This window comes from Hyaena hyaena, unplaced genomic scaffold, assembly GCF_003009895.1.
Source record: "Hyaena hyaena isolate Hyena2069 unplaced genomic scaffold, ASM300989v1 scaffold_362, whole genome shotgun sequence".
Classification (NCBI taxonomy): Eukaryota; Metazoa; Chordata; class Mammalia; order Carnivora; family Hyaenidae; genus Hyaena; species Hyaena hyaena.
This window is the reverse complement of record NW_024080998.1, coordinates 25,952-53,722: the sequence shown is the minus strand read 5'-3', so window position 1 is coordinate 53,722 and position 27,771 is coordinate 25,952. Positions and strand designations below refer to the sequence as shown.

At 40.4% G+C, this 27,771-nt stretch overlaps 1 protein-coding gene across 1 annotated transcript in view; it reads left to right on the top strand.

Annotated features, from left to right (window-relative positions):
• Positions 1 to 1,058: 1,058 nt before the first annotated feature.
• Positions 1,059 to 27,771, top strand: part of SRD5A2 (steroid 5 alpha-reductase 2) — a 39,711-nt gene continuing 12,998 nt past the window's right edge. The window contains exon 1 of the mRNA XM_039250292.1: positions 1,059 to 1,339. Within this exon, the coding sequence (XP_039106223.1) occupies positions 1,059 to 1,339 (281 nt within the window). The remainder of the gene's footprint in view (positions 1,340 to 27,771) is intronic.

The following is a 27,771-nucleotide window of genomic DNA, read 5'->3' as shown; positions in this document are numbered from 1 at the left end:
TGGATATTAAATCAGAGCAGGGAAGAGGAAGTAGATAATGAACGAAGCGGGTGAAGGATGAGAGGATGGTGGAAAATAGAGGAAGAAAGAACCACGTCTGAATGTTCAGAGCACAGTAGCATCTCCAGGGGCACCACCGTACGGAACCCGACTCATCCTCTCCAGGACCGGGCCGAGGGCGTCGTCCCGCGGCAGAAGCCCTAGACTTTAGCCTGAGTCCGGGCAGCGGCAGGGATCCCGGGGTGGAGGAGAAGCGAGGGCGGACCGACTGGATCACTCGCTACTCCTGGCCGCAATCCTCGCTTACGCGTCCGTGCTCGGGGACGCGCGCCTCTTTAACCCAGGGGCGCACCCAGCAAAGCAGAGAGAAACCGCGGAGCAACGAGGGCCCTGGAGGTGCGGAGGGGCAGAGGGGACTCTGATGCTGAGAGTGGCGACGAAGCGCTGGCGGGCGCGGGAAGTGCCTGGGTATCCGGCCCAGGGTGGGAAGAAGGCTGCAGGATGGGAACGGGCAGGGAGTGTAAGAGCGAAGGGAAGCGGAGGGGTTGGAGAGATCCTGCCTTGCGCGGTCTGAGGGTGGAGGGATGCGTGGCTGCGCAACAGAGGTGTGTTGGGACGCGAGAACGAGTCCGGCTAAATCGTCCCTGCGGTTTTCTCTTCTGATTTCCTAGTCTTGGGAGCGTCAGCGTCAGAGGGTGATGGGTGAAGAACGGGTCTTCGAAGGCAATCTAAAGCAGGTGGTGGAGAGGTGGGCGCGCGGGCGGAGGCGCGGACGCGGGCAGGTCCCAGGCGGGTGGCGGGGGCGGGGGCCAGGACGCGTTTTGGGCCCCTTCGTCCTCCCCTCCTCCCCGGCTGCCTCCCCAAGCGCCAGCCCTGCGAAAAGGGCACGGATACTGAGCCGAGCCAGCGCTGGCCGCGCCAAGCACAAAGCAGGATGGAGGGGCGGGGGCCAAGGCCGAAGGGGCGGACGCAGGGTGGCGTCTCTCGCCCCATAAAGGGGCAGTGAGACCGCGCTCGCCTCTGCGCGGGCAGCGGCCACCGGCGGGGAACTCGGCGCGATGCCGGGTCGCTGCCAGCAGAACCCGGTGCTGGCGGGCAGCGCCGCCCTGGCCGCTCTGGGGGCGCTGGTCCTGTACCTGGCGGAGCCCTCCGGCTATGGGAAGTACTCGGCGGGCGCGGTGCCCGCCGGGGCTCACCTGCCCGCCCGCGCAGCCTGGTTTCTGCAGGAGCTGCCGTCCTTCGCGGTGCCGGTAGGGATCCTGGCCGGGCAGCCAAGCGCTCTCCCCGGCCCGCCCGCCACCGTGCTCCTGGGCCTCTTCTGCGCACATTACTTCCACAGGTAGCGTTTGCCCCCTGCGCGCGCGGCGTCCAGCAGGGAACGCCGAGGGGAGCGCCGCGCCCGGCTCCAGGGGAGCCGTCTCGGGCCGCCGCCCCAGCCCCGCGCGCCCCTCGGGCTGGCCCCGCGCCCACCGGCTGCCCACGGGAGGCAGGTCGCCGGGAGGGAGGCGGGCTGGCAAGCTCAGGCCGGGCGGAGCTGCGGGCCACCGTTCCCTCTCCAGCTCCGCGCGCCCGGTCCCCTGTGGCAGCTCGCCCCCCGCCCCTTGTCGGTCTTCCTTCACTTTTCCTTTGCAGGGTGGGGGCGGGCGGGTCCTGGGGTCGTGAGCCAGTCTGCGTCCTGGCATCTCCTGGAGGAAGCCGTGCTCAGAGGGGCCGATAACTTCATCCTCGCGGGTCTGAGGCGGGAGGTGGGCAGAGCCTGACCCGGGCTTCCACGATGGGGGAGAGAATGTGATGGGAACCCCGTTGGCCCGAGCGGGAACCCCACTTCTCAGCGCCAAGAGACTGCGCTCGCCACCGACTCCTCTATCTACCTGGCCAGTTACCCTGGACTTAAGCGTGAATGAGTCTAAGTGAATTTAGAGCTCAAATGTTCTCCTAAATCAAGAATCCCAAATTCAGGGCAACTTTGCCTTCTGGTCTAAGGAAAGACAGGACACAAACCAGAGGCTTCCGGGATTCAGACACGGACCGCAGACACTCAAAACAGATTCCCTCGGGAGGAAAAGAGCACCTGAGTAAGTTGGATGTCGCGCCCCGTCCTTAGCATCTGTTGTCTCTCCTGTCGCCATTGTAACCTGGCGAGATCTGTGATTAATTATGCCTCCTCTATAGACAAAGAAGCCGGTGCTGAGTAAGGTTAAGGGACTCAAGAAAGAAGATGCAGCTAATGCCCGGCCAGATTCCAGTCTAAGTCCATGAAACTCCACCGTTTCAATGAAACGCGAAGTCCGTGAAGCTCCACCGTTCAAGACGTTTTCAGCGCGTTAAGCAGGCAGACAGTCCATGCAAGAAGAAAGCAGAGTCCGCGACCGAGAAAAGTTGCCAAACCAAATCAAGAACTTGAACACAAGCACAGCCTTATTTTCAAGGAAATTTAGCTTAGTATTTAGGGTAAAGAAAGCCTCTGGAAGCTGGAAGGCACAATTCTTTTCCATAAGGGTGCCTCGGTTTTTGGATCAGGAGCTGTAGAGAGACAAAGTTTAACCTATCTTATCCTCTGGATCTTTTATTATTGGTCAAGATTTAATGTTCATACAATCGAAACTGAATTCTCATTCTTTTAAAAAGAGGAGGATTGGCAAGCAACAAGAACTAAGAACTAAAATTTCAGAAATGGGTGTCGCTTGGGCAAATATTTACAAGTCTGTTGTCGACAAGGTGCAGGCTTAATAAACAATCGCATCATTTTGCCCAGATTTAAATGGTTTCATGTGTACAGAAAAAAAAAAGAGAGACCGTCTCTTCATTTCACTGTTTTTGGAACTGACATTTGACCAAAAAATAGGATTCTACAACGTGAATCGTGGCTTTTATCTTCAAATTAACAACTGTCTGTTAGCACCATAAACAGTATTTTTTTGAGGTCATTTCATCTTAAGGTAATGATTAGTGTTCTCTGAGAGTCCTATTAACGTGATTTTTAGACTTGTTTTTAAAATTAAAAGTCACTTTGCACAATAAATGATGACCAGTACATTAAAAAAAAAAAAAAGAAAGAAAGAAACCAAGGAATTAATTATCCATAAAATGAGCATCGACATACTGTCCATTTTCCTCAGGGGAAGATTTAATATAAGTAAAGGATTTGGGGATGGATTCTGACTCAGGGAAAATTGCCCACTGAAAACACAGCTCTGAGCTAGTGGTCCTTGAGGTGTGAAGATGTGCTGTTTGCCCACCTTCCCCTTGTGTGAACTCTTTCTTTGAGGCCGCTGGAGTCCTGGATCTGCTGTCAGTTTTGAGTGCTTATGAGGTGTTATACTCTGCCGAACACTCTTTGTGAATTATCTACTAATCCTCATCCAACCTATGTAGATGGGCACTATTTTCACCCCCATTTTGCAAGTGAGAAACTGGGGGAAGAAAAGGCTAAGTCATTTGCCCAAGGTCACACACTAATTTGGGGAGTCATGGTTCAGACTCAGGGGGTTTGAATTCAGATGTCAGCCTCTTCACTACCACCATAAATGCTTCTATCCTTCTTGCTGCCTTGTCCTTACCTTTTAAAGACCCTTTTAAGCTTAAAATGATCATTTTTTAAATTCTGAGAATAATAAATGTTCACTAAAGAAAAAAATGGGAAATAGAAAAAATAGGAAAACACCCATAATTTCAATACCTAACTGCATCAGTGGTTAATGTTTTAGAACATTTCTAGCAAGGCTTTTATTTTTCTTAGTAGATTTTGACACAGGTTTGCTATATTGAATATAAATAGATTTTGTGCTGTTTGATAACCTAACATTTTATAATCAGATTTTTCCCTCATTATCATAGAATGTTTGTAAATACAATCTTCATGGCCGCTTGTGATTTCACCTCATGTAAAAACAAGAATTTACCTATTCATTAATTTATTGTTGGACATTTAATTTGCCCCCCCCATTTTTTTTTTAACAAGGGTGAAGCTAGGTGAAAGCTATGATGTACATCTTTGCAACCTACATTCTTTTCAGAACATAGGAGTGTTTTTTCAGTCAAGATTCCCAGAGGTGGTTCAAAGCCTATGAACATTTTTGTGTTGAGGGTTTAGGAGTCACATGGCTTGACAATGAAGGTACATTCAGGAGAAAGCATCAGGCTGCCTTGACTCTACTCAGTTCTGTTAATGGCTGTGATATGGAAACTAAGATGAAGGGACAGGGGCTCAGGAGGGAGGCTGGCTCAGGTGTGGCTTTGACTCTTTTGCAAACTGTCCTTTCAGGGGTATTCAGAACAGCAATATATTCTATTGAATAGAAGTTAAAACTCTTTGCATTTTTCTCCATACAAAGGGGATACACTAGAATGTAAGTTCCACAGCGGCAAGGATTTTTGTCTTATTTATTCATGACTGTGTCTCCAGTGTATAGAAAAGTGCTGTTAGATAGTCGGTACTCACTTAATTTGTGGAATGTGTGAGTGGATTCTACCTCTGACATTAGTACAGGCAGTTAGGATTGTAGGAGAGCCAGCGATTACTTAGAAATCACTGCTGAGATTGCATGGCTCAGTCAACTGAGATAACACTTCTCCCTTTGGAATCTATTGTTGTGAATGTTTAGATGGTCGAGACACATGAAAAGATTGCTGTGTAAGCAGATTGCCTAATCCCACTGCCAAACTTGTTTTGAAGTCAGAGTTATCTCTGTTGACCTTGCCTACAGACTTTGCTCACACTCTCTGTTTAATCATCATGTTTCCAAGAAGCCTTTGTCTCCTGTGCATAATCAGAGGCATATCCCTATGCCTGTGGGATTTAATGTCTGTTTCAAGCCTTGGATGTGACTTTGGTATTTAGCTGAAAAAGGAAAAGAAGGCTATTTTCACACACACACGCGCGCGCACACACACACACACACACACGTGACTATATTGTGAAAGGTTGCTTGCAGTGTGGCTTTTCCTGACATGTATCCATCCAGAAGCACAGTGTAGTGTGCACAGTAGAGTCTGTTTGAGTTTAGATCTTTCCTGGGGTTTAGATGTTGAAGCAGATGACATTTCCCAATTAGCCAAATAAAATGATGGCTTCCATAAGATGCATTTTTGCTTCAATCGGCCAGTCCATTCTCCAGCAGCATGAATTCTCCCTTATTCTTCAAAACTCAGATCAGGCATCACTTCCTCCAAGCAGCTTTCTTGGAGTCTCTTCTCTGTAAATCCAGGGGTGATACCATTCCCTGGGCTTTCATAGGAGCCATTGTGGCCTTCTAGGAGGCACTTTACATACTGGATCATGATTATCTGCTCTAAGGAAACTTCATCCAACCTCCTCATTTTACAGAAGGAAAGCACCAAGAATTAGGGGCAAAGAGGGGGCAGGAACTTGAATCTCCTGATATGCCTTGCCAATGCTGCTCCCATCTCATAAGAGGTACAGATGTCTCAAATATTCAGAAGGAATCCAACCTCATGAAGGAAACAAATTGATGGTTGCCAGAGGGGAGGGGAGGAGGAGAATGGGCAAAACGGGTGAAGGGGAGTGGAAAATAGAACCTTTTAATAATGGAATGAGTAAGTCACTGGGATGAAAGGTACACCACAGAGAATATAGTCAGTGGTATTATAATCACATTGTATGGTGACAGATGGTGACCATTTTTGTGGCGAACATAGCATAATATAGAAATTTGTCAAATTGCTGGTGTACACCTGAAACTAATGTAACATTTGTATCAACTATACTTCAATTAAAAAAAGAGAAATGTGTCTTTAAATATAAAACAAAATAATAAAAACAAACAAACCAAAAAACATCCCTCTGAAATCCTCATGAAGGAAACTACTCATTGGCTGAGAATCAGTATTGATTGATGTCTATGTTGGAAACCATCTAGACAAATTTCTTCTCTTGTAGATTGAGAAGAAAAGCAGGACGAGCCACATTTTTGTTGTCACTTGATCATATGTTAAAGACATTCATGAAGCATAATTTGATCAAGTAAGAGTAACTAACAGATTCTTTCGAATGAGGTTTAACACCAGAGAGTAACTCTTTTAGGCTCTGTAGGCACATAGTGTCTGTTGCAACTACTCTATGCTGCAGTTGTAGTGTGAAAGCAGCCACAGATAATATATGCACAAGTGAATGTGATTGTGTTCCTTAAATTTCATTTACAAAAATAGGCAGTAGACAGTATTTGGCCTGTGGGCCTTTAGTTTTTGCCAGTCTCTCCTTGAGAAAACCATGAATGGCATTGCTTTACAATCAGCAAATTGATTGTATTTCAGGTAACACTATAATAAAATTTTGTTAAATCCTGTAGCAAAGCAATGGGCAAATTCTAGAAAATTTCTGGTACATTTAAACAGGAATTTGGCAGTGACATAATTTTCTGCGAACTCCTAGGTTCCAAGTCCTTTATCTGAACACTTGTGGGAAATAGGAGTTTACATCTAGATGGGATGACATCATAAGCACATCTGAAAAATATAAAGCTCTGTAAGCAAGCTTTAGAGATCTTGACCATTTCATTTTTACCACATTGATGAAAGGATGAACTTCTTGCTCATTTAAAATCTAATGTAATGTCACTTAAAATGAACAAATAAGATAAGGAAACATTGACCCAAACTGGTGAAGTAATGTGCATGACTTCACATAGAGTGGGAAGGGGCAGAGTGGGGCTTAAACTTGGTCTTCTCATTCTTTATCAGAGCTCCACATACTCAGAACCATGCTAGGTCTGTAGGAGACACAGAGGTGTACAAGTACTTCCTTCAGGAGGAAGGCAAGAAAGGATCAGCACTATGTGTCTATCATTCTTTCTGGTGTGAAAGTTGGGTGGTGGCAGTGTCAGTCTGAGAGACCTGGGGCAGGTGGGAAAAAGCAAATTGAGGGAGACACAGACCTAAGAGGGGCCATAGTCATGTCACTGAATGTGCTGAAGTCTCTAGTCTTGTCTGTGCTTGAGTGTGCATTGAATAGAGGGCCCTCCTCCCCGCTACCCAGGTTCAGAACCAACGGAGAGCTAAACCTAAGATTTAAGCAGCCATCACCACTGTTTGTAGAGCTAATTAAAGCTGATTTGGGTGAATGTGGCTTACATTTAAATCATGTGGGCCTCCTAACACTGCACCTCAAAAATACTTCTAAGTTTACCAGTCAGGCAATTCACTTCTCCTTCACTGCTGAGGAATGAGTGAGGGGCAGCAGAAGAGCCAAGAGGGATACTCTCATGATGGACCCTCAGCAAGCAGGAGGGGGAGCATAAGTGTTTTCTGTTTCTAGATAGAATAGAAAAGTTGTCCACCTATTGATTTTTGCCAAAGCCCGGCAACTTGGTTCTGGAGTGTGGAGCACCTCCCATTCTGCTTTTTGACTCCCTGCCACATGTGGTAATGGGGCCATCAAAATCTGGACTCAAGTTGTTTCAAAAGTCGCTCTGCTCAACCCAGAATCCTTTAATAAGAGCTCAGCATAGGAGCTCTAAATTAAAAACCCCTCTGAAGTGGGGCCCACGTGTAATTTGCCTTCTATTTGGTCAGGGAAGGGGACAAAGGAAAGAGGAAACCAATATTTATTGAGCTCTGGGGGTTCCAGGAGTTATGTTAGACTTACTTTGGTTATCTCATTGCCTTGAGGCAATTGCTATTATTCATGCTATTTCACAAATGACAGCGCTCCATATGAGCACAGTGATTGGTGGGAGTGCGTGGGAGTAAGTGGCAGGCACTTGATCTGCTCCTCAAAGGATGGTCTATTCCCAGATTTGTGGGTGGGAATGTGATGTTCTGTCAAGAAAAGGGGCCTGATGTCTTATGACTTAAAATTGCCCACTGCTTCATATACTCTGACTTGTAATGCTCTCCTCTTTTTAGGACCAAATGTCTTTTGAATGTATACCATAATATCCAATCCTACTACGCAAACCTTAATCAGGCTCCAAGCTCTTTTCAGAATTCTTCTATTATACTTGGGCTGTGTTGTCAAGGCTGATCCTAGAAGTTACTGTGAAGAAAATAGACAATATACTTTTGACCCATCTGACCATGAAACATCCCAAGATCCTTTTCTGTGTGCAGTGTCTCTCTCCCTCCTCTACCCGCTCTCTTTTAACAGCAGTACACGTTTTCACTTCAGTCTCTCCATGAATGATATTGACTTGCCCAAAACTATATATCTGGTAATCAAATCTAATTATTAGAGTATTGGGCCCTTTGTTTTCTTATGATTGAGTTTTTTAAAGTTCTTTATATATTCTGGATACAAATACTTTCCCAGATATATGCTTTGCAAATATTTTCTCCCAGTCTGTGTGGCTTGTATTTTTCATTTTCTTTTTTTTTTTCCTTTTTTTTTTTTTTTTTTTTTTTACAAATAGTTTATTGTCAAATTGGTTTCCATATAACACCCAGTGCTCATCCCCACAAGTGCCCTCCTCCNTTTTTTTTTTTTTTTTACAAATAGTTTATTGTCAAATTGGTTTCCATATAACACCCAGTGCTCATCCCCACAAGTGCCCTCCTCCATGCCCATCACTCATTTTCCCCTCTCCCCCTCCCCTTATCAATCCTCAGTTTGTCCTCAGTATTTAAGAGTCTCTTGTGGTTTGCCTCCCTCCTTCTCCTTAACTATTTTTTTCCCCTCCCCTATGGTAGAAGTTTAAAATTTTAATGCCACCAATTTTCTCTTTGTTTTTGTGCTTTTGGTGTCATATGTAAGAAATCTTTGTCTAAGCTACAGTCACAAGGGTTTTCTGTTATGTTTCCTTATAAAAGAATTATAGTTTAGGGTGTTACCTTTATGCATATGATCCATCTTGAGTTAATTTTTATAGAGGCTTAGAAGTGTGAATCAAAGTTCTTCTTTTTTTTTTTTTTGGCATGGATATCCAATTGTTTTAGTATCATTCTTGGAAATGCTTTTCTTTCTCTAATGAATTGCTCTTGCATCTCATGATATGAAAAGATAATTTGCTAAAGAAAACATAAAGGCAAATAAAAACATGAATAGATGCTCAACACCATTAGGCATTAGGGAAATGTAAATTAAAGCACCATGGGATACCACTATGCATCCACTAGAATGGCTAAAATTAAAAAGACTGACCATACTAATTTGTAACCATTGTTTATGAGAATGTAAAATGACAATGACTTTGGGTAACGTTTTGACAGTCTCTTAAAAAGCTAAACAGAAACAGACCATATGACCTAGCCCTTCCATTGCTAGCTATTTTCCTGATGAAAATAAAAGCACATACTCATTCATAGATTTGTATGCAGATGCTCATAGCAGCTTTAGTTGTGATAGCCAAAATCTGGAAACAACCCAAACGTCCATCAACAGATGAGTAAGCAAACAGTCTTTGTAATCATATGTGGTATAATCATATAATAGAATGCTACACATCAATAAAAATGAATTAACCATTGGGGTGGCTGCGGAGCTCAGTCTGTTGGGCATCTGACTCTCGATTTCGCCTCAGGTCATGATCTCATGGTTTGTGGGATTGAGCCCCATGTTGGGTTCTGTGCTGAGCCTAGAGCCTGCTTAGGATTCTCTCTCACCCACTCTCTCTTTGCCTTTCCCCTGCTCGTGCTCTCTCTATCAAAATAAATAAATAGACTTAAAAAAATGAATTAACTATTGATATGGGCTACAACATGGGATGAAACTAAAAATAATTATTCTGGTTGGAAGAAACCAGGCAAAAAAGAAGGCTGCGTTATGATTCCATTTGTATAAAATTCTATGAAATTGAAACCAATCTATGGTATTTAGAGCATCATTGGTGGGGCACCTGGGTGGCTCAGTCGTTTAATCGTCAGACTTCAGCTCAGGTCATATTCTCACAGTTCATGGGTTTGAGCCCCACATTGGGCTCTGTGCTAACAGCTAACTCGGAGCCTGGGGCCTGTCTTCGGAGTCTGTGTCTCCCTCTCTCTCTGGCCCTCCCCTGCTCATGCTGTCTCTATCTCTCTCTCAAAAATAAATAAAACATTAAAAATTTTTTAAAAAAGGTATCAGTGGTTTCTTGGGATACCTGGATGACTCAGTCCATTGGGTGTCCAACTTCAGCTCAGGTCATGATCTTGCAGTCTGTGAGTTTGAGCTTCACGTCAGGTTCTGTGCTGACAGTTCAAAGCCTGCTTCAGATTCTGTGTCTCCCTCTCTCTCTGTTCCTCCCCCACTCATGCTCCATCTCTCTCTCTCTCTCAAGAATAAATAAACATTAAAATAAATAAAGTATCAGTGGTTTCCTAGGGAAAAAGAAGGATAGAAGGTGGGTTTATGAAGGGTATGAGCAAACTTTTGATGTCGAAGAATATGTTCATTATTTGGTATCATGATGGTAACTTATCAAATTACATATTTAATTACATACTTTAAATATGTGCCCTTGATTCTTAATTATACCTCAGTAAAGATGGAAAAGCTGTAGGTAAGCCAGTGAGAAAATTACATGTATGTGTGGCCCTGTGTCACTGAGAACTGTTCTAAATTTCTGTGAAGCTAATCTGGCAATGTTTAACAATAGCTGAACAATTGTTCACTTTTTTTTTTTTTTTGCTCAGGAATTTCATTTAGGGGAGCTATGCAAGGGAAATAATCTAAAATAAATCAGTTTATACAAAGTTATAATGTTATTATTCACAACATTGAAATACTAGAAGTTAATTAAATGCTCTATAATTGAGTTCTGATTATGATCAATATAACTGTCTATCATGTATACTTAAACATATTCGTTTTTTGGATTATATGATGAAAATAAGCATATAAAGTCATTTAGCAAAAAAAAAAGTTACACATAAAGAGTATACTCTGCAAAATCCACATCAACATGTATGGATTGATATCAATAAGGGTTGGAATACAAAGTGATAGAAATAGCTGATAGTTTAGGTTTGTGTTTTTTCTTGTGATATATTTTTAGTGTTTAGTGGTTTAACTCTTACTACTCTTAAACCTAAATGATATTAGGTTTAATTTCTTAACCTAACAGAAGAAATAACACTGATTTTAACAAGACCTTGCAAACTGACCATGCGATTAAATGCCACAGAGATCAGGACACTCCTACAAGTAGACACTGCTTTGAGGGATTTGCTTTGAAGGAAAAGTCACCATTCATGTGTAAGATTTCTTCTACTAAGCTGCTACAACATCATTAACTCCCAAAATTGTCACTTTCTGTATGGATACTTTGAGTTAGGATGTTGAAGATGCCTTAAAATGCAATCATGGTACTTGGTAAATTGTCAAAACACAAATATCCTTTTGAAATCTGTAGAATCTGTGGGAATGTCACCTCTCTCATTCTTAATAATGGTAATTTACGTCTTCTCACTCTGCCCCAACTCTGTCTCGTTAGCACTTTATCAATTTTATTAATCTTTTCAAGGAATCATATTTTAAGTTTATTTAGTTTCCCTATTGGTTTTTCTGTTTCCTATTTATTTTTGTTTTCTGCTTTGGTATTTACATCTATCTTCCTTCTGCTTTGGCTTAATTTGTTCTCCTTTTTCTAGTTTCTTAAGGCAGAAGCTAAGGTTGTAGATTGAGACCTTCTCCTTTTTGTAATACAGGCATCTATTAGCTATGAATTTCACACAAAAAACTGGTTACGGTACCTCACAAATTCTTATATGTTGTTTTCAGTTTAATTTATTTCAAAATGTCATATATATATATGACATTATATATATGTACATATATATAATTTTTAATGTTTACTTATTTTTGAGATAGACAGAGACGGAACATGAGCAGGGAGGGGCAGAGAGAGAAGGAGACACAGAATCCAAAGCAGGCTCTGGTCTCTGAACTGTCAACACAGAGCCCAACACGGAGCTCAAACTTGTCAACTGTGAGATCATGACCTGAGCCGAAGTCAGATGCTCAACTGACTGAGCCACCCAGGTTCCCCTCTTTTATATTTTTTATTCCTTCTCTGATTCATGGGTTGTTCGGAAGGGTACTATTTAATTTCTAAATGTTTAGGGATTTTCCAGATATTTTTTGTTACTAATTTATAATTTAATTCCTTATGGAATATTGCTCTTTGTTTCTATTTGTCCCTCTGTTATTTGTTCCCATTTCCTATTTATCTTCCATCTGTTGGATTGTTACTTTTTTCATTTTGTAACTTTTTTGGCTTATTAGCTATAACTCTTTTTTAAATCTTAAATTTATCACAGCCTCCCTTCAAGTAATAGTATAGCCTTCATGTATAGCATAAGAATAGGAAATAAATACTTCCATGTTGTCTCTTAAAATTTATGCTATTGTCATTATTTGTTTTACTTATATACATGCTATAAAAAGCTCCACCATATTGCTATCATCTTTTCAAACAGTCAGTTATCTTTAAAAGAGATTTAAATCATAAAAACATACATTTACCATACAGTTGCCATTTCTCATGTTCTTCACTTTTGGAGATTGATCCGTATTTATATCTGGTATTATTTTTTATTTTGCCTGATGAACTTTATTTCTCCTAGAACAGTTCTTTTAGATTTTGAGTATCTGAAAATGTCTTTGTGTCTCCTTTGTGTTTGGAAATATACATTTTCAGGATATAGCTTTCTAGAATGACAGCTGTCCTCTTTGAGTATTTTTAAGATGTTGCTTCATTGTAATCTTGCTTGCATTGTTTATAAAAAGAAAGCTGCTGCCCTTTATATCTTTGTTCCTCTATACTTGAATCTTTTAACCTCTGACTGCTTTTAATATTTTCTCCTTATCACTGGTTTTGGGTAATTTATTACATCCTTTGGTGTAGTTTTCTTCATGACTTTAATGCTGGGGTTTTTAAAAGTCCTTAGATCTGTGGATTTAAGGTTTTCATTAAATTTGGTCAGTTTTTATACATTATTCTTCATCTCCCTGCTTCTTTCTCCTTTTGTTCAGAAACTGCAATTACATATCTAGGAGGCCTATGCATGTGTAACACCATCCCATGCTCACTGATGCTTCTTTCTTTTTCTTTTCTTTTCTTTCTTTCTTTCTTTCTTTCTTTCTTTCTTTCTTTCTTTCTTTCTTATGTTCATTCTTTCTTTCCTTCCTTCCTTCCTTCCTTTTCAGATTCTTTTCTTCAGTGTACTTCATTTTGAATAGTTTCTCTTGCTATGTCTTCAATTCATAGTCTTCTGCAGTGTCTTATGTTCTTAATTCCATTTGGGGTATTGTTAATTCAGACATTATAGTTTTAATCACTATAATTGTGATTTTGGTCTTTTTGCTCTCTTCCATGTCTCTACTTAATTTTATAAATATTTGGATTGCAGTTATAATAGCTGATTTTTTGAAACTGAGGTAGAGTTGACATGCACTGTTATATTCGTTTCAGGTGTACACCAACAATTCGAGCAGTTTGTGCATTACGCTATGCTTACCAAAGTGAAGCTACTGTCTGTCACCATACAATGCTTTTACAATACCATTGACTATATTCCTTATGATGTATCTTTTATCCTTATGGCTTATTCATTCCATAACTGAAACAGTTATAATAACTGTTTTAATGTCATTGTCTGCTGATTCTAACATCTCTGTCATTTCTGTGTCGGTTTTGATGGACTTTTCTTCTCATGATAGGGAATGTTTCCCATGTCTTTGCATGTCTGGCAATCTTTTGGTTGGATGGTCAGATGTAGCTTTTTGGATGTTAAATGTTTCTATTCCTATAAATATTCTTGACCTTTGTTCTGGGATGCAGTTAAATTACCTGGAAATAATTTGATCCTTTCAAGTCTTGATCTGATTTTTAAAGTGGTTCTAGAATAGTGCTGGTGACAGGGATAATTCATTCTCTCCTCTGAGGTAAGTACTTTATGAATAATCTACCCAATGTACCTTATATTATGACTTTCTCTGTGTAGTTGGTAGGAAGGGGCTCTATTCCTGGCCATGTGTAAGCACTAGGCACTATTCTCTTTAATCGTTCTGAGTGATCCTTTCCTTACATAGTGTATTAATTAATTAAGACTCCACTGAATAATTGAGAGGCAGATCTCTTTGTCTCCTGAGACTTCAATATCTTGATCTGGAATCTCAGTTCTCTTTCCTCAATGCAGCAAATCTTCAAACTTCTATCTGAGATGCCCTTCCCTGGGAAGAATAACTCTCTCAAGAATGTAACCTAGATCAGTTATAAGGCTTACATCATTTGTGTGTGTGTGTATGTGTGTGTGTGTGTGTGTGTGTGTGTGTGTGTCTCAGGGATCATTGTCTTTCATTGCCTGATGTTCAGTGTTTAATAAATTGTTGTTTTGTAAGTTTGTTTTGTATTTTTGTTCAGCCAGGATGGTAAATCTAGAAATTGTTACAATATGTTGACTGGAAGCTAAAGTCCTCCAGTGGGTTTTCATATTTATTTTAGCTAATTTGATCATTTACAGGACTTGTTCACATATTGGTTGTAGTAGCATTTGCTTGTACTCAGTTTTATTATGCTAAGCTCATTGGATTGTGTTTCTAAACTTTCCACCAATTTGTTCTGAGTGTTTTGACCTTAGCTCAGGTTTGTATAACATAACACCATAAGCTGAGTAGAGTATCAATAACTGAAATTTATTTTTCACAATTCTGGAGGGCTGGAAGTCTAAGATCATGGTGCTAGCAAGATCCAGTTTGGTTGATGGTCCTTTTCTGGGTTACAGGTGGCTGACTTCCTGTTGTATCTTCACATGGTGGGAATAGGGTGAGTTAGCTCTCTTGCGTCTTTTTATAAGGGCACTAATCCCATTCACAAAGGCTCAACTTCATGACTTTTTCTGTTCTCAGGTTTAATGTGCAATGGCTTGGGTCCCATGGTACAAGTTTCTAAACTCGTGGAGAGCTAAGCATGATAGGAGGATGGTGGGCTCCTTTTCATGAGTCCCATGGCGCCAGGTAGCTGTTGCTGGCAAGGTGGGCCTAAGACTATAAGGTGGGGGATAAAGTGTGGGAGATATCAGCAGATACTTATGAATGACAGGACTGAATCTTTCACATGGTAGATTCTGCCACAGAGAGCTCAGAAAAGCCTTTTCCTTTTTTCATCAGCATGAACAATGGAATGGAGATGTAGAAAGCAGATCCATATTTGAAGATGGCGTCCTTTCTTTTTTTTTTTTAATATAATTTATTGTCAAGTTGGCTAAAATACAGTATATATAGTGTGCCCTTGGTTTTGGGGGTAGATTACCTGATTCATCACTTACATACAACATCCAGTGCTCATCTCAACAAGTACCCTCCTCAGTGTCCATCACTCATTTTCCCCTTGAAAATGGCATCCTTTCTAAATGGGTATTGGGATAGGCACTAGGTATTATGTGTAAGTGATGAATCTCTAAATTCTACTCCTGAAATCATTATTACACTGTATGTTAACTAACTTGGATTTAAATAAAAAATTTTAAAAATGTTACCTTTTGATCAGGGCTACTGAGTCCCAGGACAATATTTAAGTAAAGGTAGAAACTTCTCAGAAGTTCTCAGTGTGATAACACTGTACAGGCCTCATTGCTACATGGCTATATAGAACAGTTTCCAAACAACATGAGAAGGCCTATAAAGCTGGGCTACATAAGTGAAATAAGTTAGAGAAAGATAAATATCATACGTTTTCACTCATATGTGGAATTTGAGAAACTTAATAGAAGACCATGGGGGAAGGGAAGGGGTAAAATAGTTTCAAATGGTGGGAAGAAAACCATAAGAGACTCTTTTTTTTTTTTTTTTAACGTTTTTTTTTTTTTTATTTCTAGGAGAGAGAGAGAGAGAGCGCGTGAGCAGGGAAGGGTCAGAGAGAGAGGGAGTCACAGACTGAAAACAGGCTCCAGGCTCTGAGCTGACAGTCAGCACAGAGCCTGACGCGGGGCTCGAACCCACGAACCGCGAGATCATGACCTAAGCGAAAGTCGGACCCTTAACCGACTAAGCCACCCAGGCGCCCCCATAAGAGACTCTTAAATACAGAGAGCAAACTGAGGGTTGGTTGGGGGGTGGAGAGGAAAAAATGGGTGATGGGCATGGAGGAGGGCACTCGTTGGGATGAGTACTGGGTGTTGTATGGAAGCGATGAATCATGGGAATCTACTCCTGAAGCCAAAAACACTGTATACACTGTATGTTAGCTAACTTGGCAATAAATTATATTTAAAAATGAACAAGACAAACAAAAACAAAAACAAAAAAATAAAGCTGGGCTGCAGTATGAAGCCTAACAGCTGGAATTAGAAAACCAAAAATTTCTTTTTGCAGACAATGAGAAATAAAGGAGACAATGTTGTAGCTTAGAGAGATGATGTATTTGTGTCCAATAGTCTACATGCCTTGCCCTGAGCCTACAATAGTAAGCTTACTGAACTTTGTGCTTCAAGCTAAAAACCACCCCATGCCACTATTTACAATTGATTTATTTGGTCAAGAGCAGTTGGCTCTTGAAGGCTGAGTAGGTATGCCTACACAATGCCAAAAGCCACCTCAAATCAATCAACCTAAAGAGAAAATTTAGGGGCACCTGGGTGGATGGAGTTGTTGAACTTCGGACTTTGGTTCAGGTCATGATCTCACAGTTCGTGGGCAGTTACTCTAAGAAGGAAGAATGAATGTTGTGTGGCAAATACAGCAGATGACTCCAATAGATGCGATAGATCTTTGGGCTAAAATGTCTGAAAACCAAACCTGGTTTCTTTTGAAGGGCATGTGGGATTTTTTTTCCAATTATATATGTTGATCACAATTTCTCTTCCAACTGGAAATGAGTGAGTTAATTTGAAGCAAAGGACCGTTATTTGAATCCCATCTCATGTGGTCCTAGGAAAATAACCACATCTGTGAGCTTCAGATTCTTCCCTGGCTCAGCAGTAACATTCCCCCCCAACCCTCTCTCCTTCCCTCTCTCTCTCTCAGAATATAAGGACAGATGCCTACTCATCAGGACCATCCATCACCTGGTTGCATAAACAGAATAGGCCTACTTGAGCACAATCTGATTGGTAGCAAAGAATCATCTGACCCTCAACTCTTTTCTGTCGACCCTAAAACACGTCTGAAAATCCTACCATTCAACTGTTTTTGCTTGGTTTAAAGCAACATGTTTACAGAGAGTCAGGTAAAAAAATACAAATGGATCCAAAGGAGAGCCATGAAATTCTGCATCACTGACTACTCCTTATCTGCCATCTTGGAGGGGATGAGCCAGACAAAGTCACCTTGTAAGGTGTTTTTCATTGTCACATGCAAGGCAACCAGCAAGACCTTGGGCACAATGATCTTTCTGTCCATCCACATTCATTTTAGCATTCTTTTCTCACTACTTCTTCTGTCTCTCAGGCAGGGCCTGCAGGTTCCCTGGAGATACCCAGCACAGGGGATCTCCACATTGAAAAACTCAGTCTAGGGTTCTCCTTTCCCCAAGTATGTCCAGTTGCAAAATGACATCTCTCCCTCATAGTCACTCTTTTCATTTTTCACAGTAAAGTTGATGTTAGATAGAGTGAGTGCCACCTGATTACTATTTGATCAAAGCATTCATGTGAAGCAGGAATGAATGACAGGTTCAACTTTCTTTCATGGGGATAGTGTTTAATCTTCAGTCTTCTGTTCTGGTGGAAGAGTTTTTTTGAGGATACTTGTGTCACTTCCCTAGTCCCTTAAGATCAGCGGCAAATGTAATCACAGTAGGTGCTAACTCCACTTCTGAAAGATTGTTGGCCATACATTTCAGCCATCACTCAGAAGATAAAGAAAGTAGAGCATCTTGAGGGATTGGGACAAAAGAATGGTAAGTTTCATTAAGAGAAATGGAAAAGTTTTAAGACTGGGAAATTTCCAGGAAAAATAAACTTCTTAGGATCCAGAGAACCTGAGAGAATCAGGAGGGAAGGGGTCCACAGAAGTTATGATGTGAACAGACACAAGACCTAGAGCACAAAAGACCAGCTTCGCTGTTGGTCTTGTGCTGGCCCTAGGCTTTACAGAGAGAAACTTATATATTCCCTTGGTTGGGGAAAGAAAGAGTAATTGGGTTCTAATGTGTACCAGTTATATTCAACTATACCATTTAATTCTTTCAACAACCTTTTGAGATTGGCATCATTATTATCTTCCGTTTGTCAATGGGAAATCCTTTTATCAATGGGAAATCCTCCTTTTATCAATGAGGTTCAGAGAAGTTAAGTTGCAAAGGTCATTGTGGTGTTAATTGGTGTTAATTTTTTAAATGTTTACAGAATTCTCTAGTGAAACCATCTGGGCCTAGACATTTTTTTGAGGGGGAAGTTTTAAAATGATGAATTAAGTTTTCTTAATAGTTACAGAGTTATTCAAATGATCTGTTTCATTAAGGTGAGTTTTGATTGCTGTGTTTTTCAAGGATTTGGTTCATTTCATCTAAATTGTCAAATTTATGTATTCAGAGTTGCTCATAGTATTTCCTTATTATCCTTTTTATGCTTGCAGGTTCTGTGATGATAGCCCTTGTTTCATTCCTGATTGTGTCTTCTCTCTTTCTCTTTATTAGTCTTTTTTAGAGTTGTATAAATTCCATTGCTCTTTTCAAAGAATAGCTCTTTGTCTTATTCACTTTAGTTATTGCTTTAATGTTCTGAATTTCATTGATTTCTACTTTTATCTTTATTATTGCCTTTCTTCTGCCCCTTTTGAATTTATTATGACCTTTTTTTCTAGATTCTTAATGTGAGAGCTTTGAAATCATTCCTATTTTCTATTGTATGCATTTAGTGCTACAAATTTCCCTCTCAGCACTGATTTAGCTGTGTCCCATAAATTTTGATATATTGTAATTTTCATTTTCACTGAGTTCCATATAGTTTTGGTATCCTTTGAAGCTTTCTCTTTGAACCATAAATTGTTTGAAAGTATTCTGTTAAGTTTCCAAGTTTTGGAGATTTTTTTGTTATTTTTCTATTTGATAGAATTAATGAGAGGCAGTCAGTTTCTGGAAATATTTTGAATGTAGAGCTGCTATGATTTCATAATAGACTTAATGTGGTATATGAGAGAGAGAGGCAGAGAGAGAGAGAAAAAAAAAAAAGAGTCAACAATGGTTCAAGGTCCACAATTTGAGCAATTGGGAAGAATGAACTTGCCATTTATTGAGATGAGGGAGACTTCACGTTTTGGGGAGTGTGGGGAATCAGGGGTTTGAGTTTGGATGTATTAAGTTTGAGATATCCTTTAAACTGGAAGTCTAGTGGCACATTGGCTGTATGAATCTGAGTTCAAGGACTGCAGACATCCTGTCTGGAGACATTAATTTGGGAGGTGTCATTCTGTGTACAATATTTAAAGATATGAGACATATGATACATGTATGATATTTAAAGATATGAGACATGGTCTCATCTATAGTGTACATAAACAAGGAAAAGTATCCTGAACTCTGGAGCACTCCAATATTTATTTATTTATTTATTTATTTATTTATTTATTTATTTATTTATTTCAGTCTTCTCCTGCCTTTATTTTATTTTTATTTTATTATTATTATTATTATTATTATTTTTTACAAATAGTTTATTGTCAAGTTGGTTTCCATATAACACCCAGTGCTCATCCCCACAAGTGCCCTCCTCCATGCCCATCTCCCCCCTCTCCCTCACAACCATCAGTTCTCAGTTTGTTCTCAGTATTCAAGAGTCTCTCATGGTTTGCCTCTCTCCCTCTCCCCCACTATTTCCCCCCTTCTTCTCCCCCTTGTCCTCCGTTAAGTTCCTCCTAATCCTCCTATATGTGCAAGCATATGGTATTTGTCCTTCTCTGCCTGACTTATTTCACTCAGCATAACACCCTCAAGGTCCATCCATGTTGCTACACGTGGCCAGATTTCATTTTTTCTCATTGCCATGTAGTATTCCATCATATAGATAAACTACATCTTCTTGATCCATTAGTCCGTTGATGGACACTTAGGCTCTTTCCATGTTTTGGCTATTGTTGAGAGTGCTGCTTTGAACATTGGGGTACATGTGGAACACTCCAATATTTAGAGGTCAAGTAGATAAAGAGAAGCCAGCAAAGGAAAAGGAGGAGAAATCAGTAAAGTAGAAGAAGAACCAAGAGAAAGTGGTGTGCAGGAAGCTGAGTGAGGAAAGTGTTTTCAGAAGGATGGAGCTGTTAACTTGTCAAATAAGAAGAGAGCTGAAAATTGGCTCTTGGATCTGGAAATATGAACGTCTCTGGTGGTCTTGCCAGGATCAGTTTCTATGGCTGGGGAAGGGAGAAAGAAGAGGAGGAGAGACAGAGAGATGGCGAGTATAGACAACTCTTTGAAGGAGTTTTGCTACAAAGAAAAGGAAAACAATGGGGTGGTAGATGAAGGGGGACAAGGACTGAGAAAGAAGTTATTACTACACATAACAAGTAAATATATACATGGAAACCTTGTATTTACATATAGAATTTGAATTTATTTTGATTGACAATGAAGTCTAAAATTTCATATAGTGAAAAATCTTCAATAGGCTTGATAATCTTAGCAATACCATTTATATTTGAAGAAGACTTAGTTAAATATGAGTTGGTCTGTGGAAGATGTGTAATTTTAAAGGTTGTTTCTTTGGTTTAATTTGGATTTGGAATTTCAGTTAACCCTTTCCAATAAGAGTCGCAAATGAATATTTACTTAGCAGTGATAGAAAACTTTATCTTTACAGAGTGCTTATCAGTCTCTGTATCAGAACAAACAGAAGAGAATGAAAATGTCATTAGCAGAGTAGGAGGGAATTAAAGCAAAGCAGTCCCAAACCAGGGAGACTGAGTCTCAGAGCATATGTGGGATCTAAGTGTGAAACTCACCTGCAGCCCTCCACAGCACTAATTGTCAACCTCTTGGGCTACTTGACTCTCTTTTGCTTTATCTTCATTGTTTTTTATCTCTTTCTACATTGGAACATTTCTTCTGAACTGCTTCTAGCTTTCTAGCAGCAAAATCATTCACATCGGAAGGATTTTATTTGCCCTCCTGGGGTTCCTGACTTTGGAGAACCTGTTGCTTATGCTGGGCTTCACCAACCCAATTTCCTTTTCCTGCTGGGAAATCCAGCGAGGCTACATGTCCTAGCGAGGTCTCTTCCAGCCTGTGGTTTGGCCCTTGGGAAAACCTATACACCATCCTCCATGCTCTCTCTCTGTTTGCCGACCACAGAGGAAGGTGCTCTGGAAGGGTCTGGGTCCTGAAAGGATTGTGGAGCAGAACACCACCGCTGATCAACATTACACCAGGGCACGAGCAAGAAATGAACTTTTATTGTGTAGAAACTCTGATACTTTAGAGTTCTTTATTACAGCCATGAGCCTGTTCTGATTCTTACACACTCCTTTGGATGAGATACAATGCGTTTTGGCTTTGGATTCAGACTTAAAACGTCTAGAGGTTAGGGGTGAGGCAGAAGCATGATTTGATTTGGAAGCATAGCTCACATGCAAGGACCAGTTTGGGGGGCACTGTTGGCACTGATAGGGCCACACTGGGAGGCAAGCGACTATTTAAAAAAATCTTAAATAACCTTTCTGTACCCTTCCAGGACTCTTTTCCTTTGAGAGCTCAAGCTACCTTCAGGCCCTCAAAGCGTGATGGAGTATGAATGGCAAGAGAAACAAAATCTTCAGTAACTATCCTGTGTCAGGCATTTTTCCTTGCATAAACATTTAATTTTTACAAGAATCCAATGCGATAGTAAAGATTAACCTCAGTTTACAGATATTTACCATCAACTGTAGTCATTATTCTTTTTGATAACCAGTTTGTCCCAAATTTGGCCAGTGGAACTCCTTTTCCGGTTGGCACCTATGTAATTTTGACAGCGCCTGTCATTTTCCTTTTAATCTTTGATTGTTTCCTTACTTTCCAGCGCTACAAAACTCTTCTGTCTCAACTTGTACTTTTCCTGCCTCTGATCTGGAATGAGCTATTTCTCCATGGTGGCCAGCTTCTTTTAGAGAATAATACTCACAAATTAAGACCTGGTACTTATTGCTACTGGTGTGTCATTACTCCTAGGACTTTGAGTGGGTCAGAATTATAAGTCATGAATTTATATTGATACTTCCAATTCAAATTTAACATTACATTTCCTTTGAGTTTATATTCATATCCTTTTCTTTTACACCAAAAATCTTAGGGTTTTTTTTTTTTACTTTTATTTTTGTTTTAGAGAGACAGAAAGAGAGTGAGAGAGAGCATGAGCAAGGGGGAAGGGCAGAAGGGGTGAGTGAGACAGAGCAAGAGAGAGAAAGAGAGAGAGAATACCAAGCAGGCTCCATGCTCAGCACTCAGTGTTGAGCCCAACATGGGGCTCAATTCCATGACCCTGCCATCATGACCTGAGCTAAAATCAAAAGTCAGACACTCAACCAAATGGGGCATCCAGGCCCCCATGAAAATCTTAGCTCTTAAATCACAAAAACATGTTTACTTGTTTGCTTTCTCTGACAATATTCATAAAATAATTTGTTACAGTACCATTATTACTGATAAAAATAAAATAAGGCAGTTGTTATTTCTATGCCATTCTTTCTGTCCTTAGAGTATATCCCATTGTAAGGACAGTAGGGACATACAGTCATTGTACCATGTTTAAAAGGATTCTTCTTGTGTAGGCACTTCTGCTACCAACTTCAGATACAACTGGATTTATGTTTCACTTTGTTTTCAATTTTACAGTTTGCTCTTTTTGCTATTTTTTGAACATGTAAAGGCATTCACATGGGCCATATTTCAAAGCTACATAAAAAATGGTCAATTCAGTGAAGTGTCATTTCCATCTCAATCCCTTACATCCTTTACCTTTTCCCTTCCTTCTGCCCTCCATAGCTAAGCCTCTTTTAAAATTAGTTTCTCATTTATCCTTTAGGGTTTGTTTTGTTTTGTTTTGCAAAAGAAACAAAGGTGACCACTTTGATAAACAGTTTATCATTTCCTCAAAATGTTAACATAACCATAAGGCCCAGAAATTCTACTTTTAGGTATCTGCCCAAGAGAAAGGAAAACATACATTCACATGGAATTTAGACATGAATGCTCATGGCAGCATTATTCATAGTAGCTAAAGAGTGGAAACAACCCATATTTCTATCAGCTGACAAATGGGTAAACAAATTGTGATATATCCATATAATTGAATATTATTCACCTGTAAGAAGGAAGGAGGTTCTGATACACTACTACCACGGGGATGAACCTGGAAAGCATTATGTTAAGTGAAATGACTCAGTCACAGAAGACTGCACCGTGTGTGATTACATTGCTATGGAATATTCAGAATAAGCAAATCCTTACGGACAGAGAGTAGACTGGTGTTGACCAGAAGCTGTTGGTGGTTGGGATGGGGTGGGAAATAGGAATTGACTGCTACCAGTTATAGGGTTTTTTTTTGGAGTGATGAAAATGTTCTGGAATTAGATACTGGTAATGACTGCACACCCTGTGACTATACTAAAAACCACTGTATTGTACACTTTATTTAAAATTTTGTTTTAATGTTTTATTTATTTTTGAGAGAGAGAGAGAGAGAGACAACATAAGTAGGGGAGGGTCAGAGAGAGAGGGAGACACAGAATCCAAAGATAAGCTCCAGGCTCCGAGCTAGCTGGCAGCATAGTGCCTGATGCGAGGCTCGAACCCATGAACTGTGAGATCATGACCTGAGCCTAAGTCGGGCGCTTAACCGACTGAGCCACCCAGGTGCCCCTGAATTGTGCACTTTAAAGGGTGAATTTCTTATATGTGAATTTTATCTCAATAATGCTTTTATAAAAAGATGAATATGTATATATATTTTTTTGCTTCCTTAAAAAATTCATTTTAACATTTCATTTTATTTTTTGAGAGACAGAAAGAGACCACAAGCAGGAAAGGGACAGATAGAGAAGGAGACACACAGTCCAAAGCAGGCTCCAGGCTCTAAGCTGGCAGCAAAGAGCCTGATGTGGGGCTCGAACCCACAAACACAACATCATGACCTGAGTAGGAGTCTGATGTTCAGCCGATGGAGCCACCCAGGCACCCCCTCCTTTCCTTGATTACAAAAACGTGGCAAGCTTTTTGTAATATGCATTTTTCAGCTTCCTTTTTTTCACTTCCAAATAAATCTTGGAACTTGGATGAATCTTGAAGGAATCAGGCTGAGTGAAAAAAGCCACTTTCAAAATTACATACGTTTGATCCACTTAACATAATCTTGAAATGACAAAACTATGGAAAATGAGAACAGGTCAGTGGTTACCAGGAATGGGAAGGGGTGTTGCTATAAAACGATAGTAAAGAAAGACCCTTGTGGTGAAGGAGTAATGAAAAACTATATTGACAATTTAAAAGTATCATAAAATATTATCTTCTCAGACTTATGTGAATACATTTAAAAGCTTGAATGGTAAGCATGATTTTCTATGAGAAATACATATTTTTCAGAACTTATTAGAATGCCCCAGAAGGCATAGATAAGACAAAGAAACCAATTACAATGAGAGAAAGAGAGATAGCAACAAACCCTTCTCCCAGAAGTGTAGTCCTAGATAGATTTCACAAAAAGCTTCTGCCAAATTTTTAAAGACTGTGTAATTCTAGTACTGCATATGTCATTCCAGAGCACGGTCAAAGAAAGAAGGCTTCCAGAGTCTTCTGAGAGAGGAGTATAACATTAGCTGCAAGAAATCCTGGAAAATATACTGAAGAACTATTATAAATAATAAGGAATTCAGGATGTGGTTGAGAACAAAATTAATATATTTCTTTTCTTTTCTTTTTAATAGTTTATTGTCAAATTGGTTTCCATATAACACCCAGTGCTCATCCCAACAAGTGCCCTCCCCCATGTCCATCACCCCCCCCTTCCCCTCTCCCCCACCCCTATCAGCCCTCAGTTTGTTCTCAGCATTCAAGAGTCTCTCATGGTTTCCCTCCCTCCCTCTCCCCAACTATTTTTCCCCTTCTTCTCCCCCATGGTCCTCCGTTAAGTTCCTTCTAATCCACCTATATGTGCAAACATATGGTATCTGTCCTTCTCTGCCTGACTTATTTCGCTCAGCATAACACCCTCAAGGTCCATCCATGTTGCTACACATGGCCAGATTTCATTCTTTCTCATTGCCATGTAGTATTACATCGTATAGATAAACCACATCTTCTTGATCTATTCGTCCGTTGATGGACACTTAGGCTCTTTCCATGTTTTAACCACTGTTGAGAGTGCTGCTATGAACATTGAGGCACATGTGTCCCTATGCATCAGCACTCCTGTATCCCTTGGGTAAATTCCTAGGAGTGCTATTGCTGGGTCCTAGGGGAGTTCTATTGTTAATTTTTTGAGGAATCTCCACACTGTTTTTCAGAGGGGCTGTACCAATTTACATTCCCACCAAGAGTGTAGGAGGGTGCCCATTTCTCCACATCCTCACCAGCATCTAGAGTCTCCTGATTTGTTCACAAAATTAATATATTAATATTAGAAAAATAAAAGGCCTTCTTCTGTATGTAAAACAATCAGTTAATAAAGGTAAATGGAAAATCCCATTGACAGTCACACACAAAAAAGATTTTTAAAAGTGTAGGATTAAACATAACAAAAAATGTGCAAAATCTCTGGGAAGAAACTTAAAAATGTACTGGGGGACACACACAAAAAAAAGATCTGAGTGAGTACAAAGGAACTGCCTGTACCTGAATAAAAGGGTAATATCAACAACAACCTAATAAACATAATGTTGCCAAGAACGATACATTTACTGATCTCTTCTTTGTTCCATTCTAAGCATACTGACTCACTTAATTCTCACAACCCTATGAGATGGGCGGATGAGGAGACAGACACAACAAATGAAGTTAGGTGACAGGGTCATACATCTAGTAAATGGAAGAAGCCCTACAATTTTTAAAAAAGTATTTATTTATTTTGAGAGAGAGAGAGAGAGAGAGACAAGAGAGAGAATAGGGGAGAGAGAGAGAGAGAGATAGAGCGTGAATCCTAAGCAGAGTCCATACCATCAGCATGGAGTCTGACATGGGGCTTGATCATGACTTGAGCCAAAACCAAGAGTCAGGTGTTTAACAGACCAAGCCATCCAAGCACCCCGAAAAGTCTTACAATTTAACCCTTGTGCACCACTGCCTGAATTTTTCTCTTAGTTAACTTAAAAATTGAGATATAATTCACATACCATAACATTCATCATATTAAAGTGTACAATTAAATAGTTTTTAAATATATGAAAAAAATTGTGCACCATTCACCATTGTCAAATTCTGGAATATTTTCATCATCCCTCAAAGAAATCCTGTACCTGGTAGCAGTCAGTCCCCATTCCTTCATCTCCCAGTCCCTGGCAGCCACCTATCTACTTTCTGTCTCTAAGGATTTGTCTATTCTGGACATTTCATGTGGATGGAGTCATATAATATGTGGCCTTTTGTGACTGGCTTCTTTCTCACAAGGTATTGTTTTTAAGGTCCCTCCATGTAGCATATACCACCACTTTATTCCTTCTTATGGTTTAATAATGTGTCATTGTATGGATGTACAACATTTTGTTTATCCATTCATCATCCATTCACATTTGAGTTGTTTCATTTTTGGTTACTATAAATAATGCTGCTATAAAGATTTGTGGACAAGTTCTCGTATTAATGTGTATCTGCATATATTTAAAATAGTTAAAGATTTTGTCCAGTAAGCTCAGTGATTGGGCTTTTGGTTGCTTTCTCCCTCTGTGTATAGGTCATAGCTTCCTTTTTCTTTTCTTTTCTTTTTTTATTTTTAAATGTTTATTTATTTATCTAGTTTTTTTTCTTTCTTTCATAGTTTATTGTCAAGTTGGTTTCCATATAACACCCAGTGCTCATCCCCACAAGTGCCCTCCTCCATGCCCATCACCCCCCTTCCCCTCTCCCCTACCTCCATCAGCCCTCAGTTTGTTCTCAGCATTCAAGGGTCTCTTGTGGTTTGCCTCCCTCCCTCTTCCCCTGCTTCTTTGTACGTCCCATGGTTGATTGTTGAAAAGGAAGCATTTCTGATGATACTGTGAGGCAGCTCTGGAAGTCAGATTCTCCCTGGGGCTTGTTCTTGTTGCGGTGTATTGTCACAGTGGTGTGTTTGCTTAGTGACTTCTCTGAACTCTTCATCTTTATCATCGTGGCCACTGAAGATGCTGCTCGTTAGCTCAATGATCAGTTAATGATGGACAAAGCGTTCCCTCAACACTGAAACCAATTAAATCTCCCTGGTCTTTGCCAAGGACCTCTGTGTGCCTGTTAGAGACTCAGTCAATAATCGCCCATGTAGTTTACAGGTCTGCTTTTAGCCTTGTTAACTACTTGCGCAAACCTCAAGGTCAATCAGAGGTGAGAGCTTAGGACATTTTCAGGTCTGTTTTTGAACATGTTCATGGTCCTATGCATGTGCATGGCTGTCTAGATTCCCAGAAATAGACCTGAGATTTACAAAACCCCTTATGGGCATCTCATTCCTCCATCTTTCCTTTAAAGCTTTTGGATGAGTTCTTTTTATCTGCCCCACCTATTATCCGTTGCCTCAGGCTACTGTCCTAGTAAAACATTCAGAAACATCCCTGTTCCCCAGAAACATTTAGCTCTGGGTAGGTTTGAGTGAGGTGGTCTAAAGACAAGTCTTTTGAGGGGAACCCCCAGACAGATAACATGATGGCTTCTCTTTGGGAATAAGGCTCCAGCCCTGTTTTCCTCCTTCCAATCCTGGGAATGTGGGCTGTTACTTGTCAGGCTGTCCTGAGCTGGAAAGTGGAAAATGGGACTA